Source organism: Otolemur garnettii, unplaced genomic scaffold (genome assembly GCF_000181295.1).
Source record: "Otolemur garnettii isolate 467f Iridium unplaced genomic scaffold, OtoGar3 scaffold00001, whole genome shotgun sequence".
NCBI lineage: Eukaryota > Metazoa > Chordata > Mammalia > Primates > Galagidae > Otolemur > Otolemur garnettii.
In genome coordinates, this window is record NW_003852396.1 from 28134401 (window position 1) to 28138986 (window position 4586).

General features: G+C 38.0%; 1 protein-coding gene across 1 annotated transcript in view; it reads right to left on the bottom strand.

Annotated features, from left to right (window-relative positions):
• PPME1 (protein phosphatase methylesterase 1) overlaps nucleotides 1-4586 on the bottom strand; it is a 57458-nt gene that overhangs the window by 18193 nt on the left and 34679 nt on the right. The window contains exons 6-7 of the mRNA XM_003780907.3: nucleotides 2500-2654; nucleotides 1763-1853 (exon numbers count right to left, since the gene is read on the bottom strand). Of these exons, the coding sequence (XP_003780955.1) occupies nucleotides 1763-1853; nucleotides 2500-2654 (246 nt within the window). The remainder of the gene's footprint in view (nucleotides 1-1762; nucleotides 1854-2499; nucleotides 2655-4586) is intronic.

Sequence of the window (4586 nt, forward strand, 5' to 3'; positions counted from 1 at the left end):
GCTGGCGCCTTAGCCGGTTGAGCTATAGGCACCGAGCCAACACATTTCTTTTAATCTCATTTTCTTTTTTATGAGACAGAGCCTCAAGCCATTGCTCCAAAATGCACAATTTTAAATTCCCCTCCTCAGATAATGTTGTTTCCTATTTTAATGATAAACAGAACCAACCAGAACTACTACTACCTCATATTTTGATGACCAACTGAATCTACAAATTTACCAGTATTTGTTATCTTATACTCTTTCTTGATGCCTGTTTAATATATGAAGTAACTCTGTTCCTATCAAGACCAACCTTGGGCAATGGTTCCCATCCTTCTTGCTTCTAAAAAGAGGTTGTTTCCTTCAGTTATCCTGTCTATCTTCTGTGTTGTTAGTTTTTTCTCTAGTAGATATCACAAACATACTGTACTATCTAGCCTTTACAAACATTCCCAATGCCACATTCTGTACTAGCTACTACTCTATTTCTCTGCTCTCCTAGATGGCAAGCTCCTCAAAAGAGTTATCTTGCTTTCTCTACTTTATTACCTCTCATCCTTTCCTTAACCTATACCCCAGGGTCTTTTTTCCTTAACTTATACCTTGTATCAGGTTTATTTTTGGTATGTTATTTAGTACATGAAAACACAAAAGAAATAGAGAATAGCTTCTGCCCTTATGATGCAGGAAGGGTAATTGAGACATGAATGAAAACTAACAACATGAGAACAACCCTCCTAAACAGTATAATATAATATAGACTTAAAGGCCTCTGGTGATTTTGTTGAAAAAGTTAGACAAAGTGTCCTAAAGAAGAGATTGGAGACAGAAGAATAGGTAGGAAGATGGTATGATGAAGATACTTTATTCCAGCACCGATTGTTTGGAAGAACAGTGTTTTACTCACCTCGGAATCTTTAGTACAAAGTCGTGTTTAATGAATATTTAACCAAGTAATTGATTAATGAATAAATTCATGCCTTTATATAGATGGAAGTCATAGCCAATTCTGTCAGTAATTTTTTCTATCAGTAATTTTTATAAATATAATTTATCCATAGTGTTTTTTATTTATACAAAATCCAAATAAATTGGGGGGAATAAAACCTGTTTCACCATTTTTTCTTGAACACAGAAGGTGAATCTAGAAACATGGATCCATCAGAATTGGAAGAGGCCTTAGAGACCACCAAACTAAGCTCTCACCACAGAGACAGAAATAGGTAGAACAGCAGATGATCTATAATTACTAAGATTCCGGGCTTGGCACCCGTGGCACAAAGGTTACAGTGCCAGCCACATGCATGGAGGCTGGAAGGTTCGAACCTGGTCCGTGACAGCTAAACAACAATGACAACTACAACAAAAGAATAGCCAGGCATTGTAGCACGTGCCTATAGTCCCAGTTACTTGGGAGGCTGAGGCAAGAGAATCGCTTAAGCCCAAGAGTTTGAGGTTGCTGTGAGCTGTGACACCACAGCCCTCTACTGAGGATGAGATAGTGAGACTCTGTCTCAAAAAAAAAAAATTACTAAGATTCCAGTAAGTACATTCTCTTCGAAAGAGAATGGGCTTTAAGACAACTAAGCCAAGTCTGAAATATTTAAAATATTCCAGAAACTTCTGATTTTTACATAAGTGTACCCCTACATGCTATTATTTAACGCAACAAAGCTTAGATACTGAACTTTTATTTCTCTGAACTTGGTGCTTAAGCTGACAAAAAAGGAATGCTACAATATAACATTTAAAATAAAGACACCATAGATTTATAGGTTACCTCCATTCAATAGCATTTTCTAGAGACTTGAAGGTTTTCGGACGCCCACGTAAGAAATTCTGCATGCTATTAAGTGCATCCATGGCTGTACCTAGACGTTAAACAAACATTTTAACCACAGCATTTGCACTTAAGAGTCAACTCTATACATATGCCTTCAATGACAGCAGAATTTAGTGATGTTTGGGGAGGAAAAAGATGCAGTTTAAGAAAATTCATGGGTGGCGCCTGTGGCTCAGTGAGTAGGGCGCCAGCCCCATATACCGAGGGTGGCAGGTTCAAATCCAGCCCCCGCAAAAAAAAAAAAAAAAAAAAAAAGAAAATTCATAATACAAATGTGATACCCAGCTTCCAAGATGGCCCTCAATAATTAATTTCTGTCTCCTAGTATTCACTTCCTGTGTGGTGCCCTTACACTAAAGAAGCTAACTTCTATAAGCAATAGTGCTGACTTGTGAGGCTAGGTCATAAAAGACATGGTAGCTTCTTTTTAAATAATTAAATAGATTTATGGGACATAGCATGATTGAAATATTATGCGGCCACAAAAACATGCTAATGAGTTTCTGATGACATGGAAAACTGACTACACAGTGTAAGTTTTAAAAAGATATAAGGACAGAGGAACATATTTCAAGATGAGTGAAAGTAATGATAAATTAAACAAGAGAATAATCTACTATGGATATCTTTTACAAGTCAATAATCCTGACTTGCTCAGCGCTCAGAAAACTTACCTTCTACAACATCAATCATGCACAGACCCAAAAGGCTTGGCACCAGGTTGGAAGAAGCTGTATGGACTGCAATAGCACCACCCATGCTATGTCCAATCAGCATAATTGGAGGGGGGAGGTCTCCATACATAGCTTCAACTACATTTCCAACATCTCTGCAAAGAGAAGAAAAAAAAAAGCTGAGAATGTTTTTTGGTAATACTGTAAAAATGTGATTTCCCGAGCTCTTTCCTTTGGTCTGTAACTAATAGTCCTGAGAGACTGTAAACATCTACTAGGCCATCTTACAAATATACCTATGTAAACCTCTTAACATGCACCACTTTTAACTATACAGGTAGGCAGACACCTAGCTCTGTGACAAATGACAGATTAAGGACTGAGAACTCAAATTTTCTTTCTTCCTTTCCTTTTTTTTTTTTTTTTTGGCAGAATCTCACTCTGTTGCCCAGGCTAAAGAGCTGTGGCTTCAGCTTAGCTCACAGCAATGTCTAACTCCTAGGTTCAAGGGATACTCCTGCCTCAGCCTCCCAAGTAGCTGGGACTACAACTACCCACCAGGATGCCTAATTTTTCTATTTTTAGTAGAGACAGGGTCTTGCCCTTGCTTGGGTTGGTTCAAACTCCTGAGTTCAAGCAATCCTCCTGCCTCAGCCTCCCAGAGTGCTTGGATCTCAGGCATGAGCCACCACATCCAGCTGGACTCAAATTTTCTAATATTCCTTTATATCACACTTTTACCATTCTATGCATCTAATACAATTACATAAGCATATACCTTTATTTTATTTTTATTTATTTGAGACAGAGTCTCAAGCTATTGCCCTGGGTAGAGTGCTGTGACGTCACAGCTCACAGCAATCTTAAACGCTTGGGCTTAAGTGATTCTCTTGCCTCAGCCTCCCAAGTAGCTGGGACTACAGGCACCCGCCACAACACCTGAGTTTTTTTTTTTTTTGTAGTTGTCATTGTTGTTTTAGCAGGCCCAGGCCGGGTTTGAACCCGCCAGCCTAGGAGTATGTGGCCAGCACCCTACCCACTGAGCTGTGGGTGCCACCATATATCTTTATTTTGAACCTACACTTGAAACTCTGGAAAAATCATTTAATTGCTCTCTGCCTCATTTTCCTATCTACTAAATAGGGAAGCAATTTTATTAAGCATTATAACGTAGTGAGAAGTTTGGAGTCACAAGATGAGCCCCAGACTCAGTTTTTATTTTATTATATGATCATGGATTAGTCACTTATAATCTCATAGACAGTGACTTTCAACATCTATAAAATAAAGATAGTATTTTCTGCTCTGGACTGCTATGAGGTTTGTATGAGAAGTGAATGAGAAACTACTTTGAAAGAGTAAAGTACTAAACAAATGTTAATTATTATTTACAATTTCTCACGTATAGATGTTTGAAGGATGAACATAAAGGCAAATACAGTGCTCTGAAAAACTAGAAATGTATTCAGAGCTAATTTTTATTGGCTTCTTTTAGAGTCTTCAATTATGAGTGGATCTGTTTAACAAAGTCAAACATTAAAGCCATGAGAATGAGAACTAAAGTAAGAACTTTGATTTTTATTTGTATATAGGCCTTCCTTGCTATAGCAATACATGGGATAAGAAGATAAGGTATATTTCTAGAGACCATTGGCTCTACTGCTTTCTTTTTGGGAGTAGCGAGTGAGTCACTTCAAAATATCATTTTGTCTTGCTGAGTGGTCACTACATACCTCAAGCATTTGTAGTGTTAACTAAATATAGAAAGTGTCAATGTAGGGACACAGATTTCATAATGGCAAAGGCAAATAATACTAACTAATTCTGCAGGAATTAATTTTTAAAATCTCATAAAAATTACAGATGTAAATACCTAGCAGCAGACTTTACAGACACAATAAGAATGAGAGATAAGAAGGCCCCCAAATTTTACAAGTGAATTAAACTTTTTTTTTTTTTTTTTGAGACAGAGCCTCAAGCTGTCCCCCTGGGTAGAGTGCCGTGGCATTACAACTCACAGCAACCTCCAACTCCTGGGCTCGAGCGAGTCTCCTGCCTCCGCCTCCCAAGTAGCTGGGACCACAGGC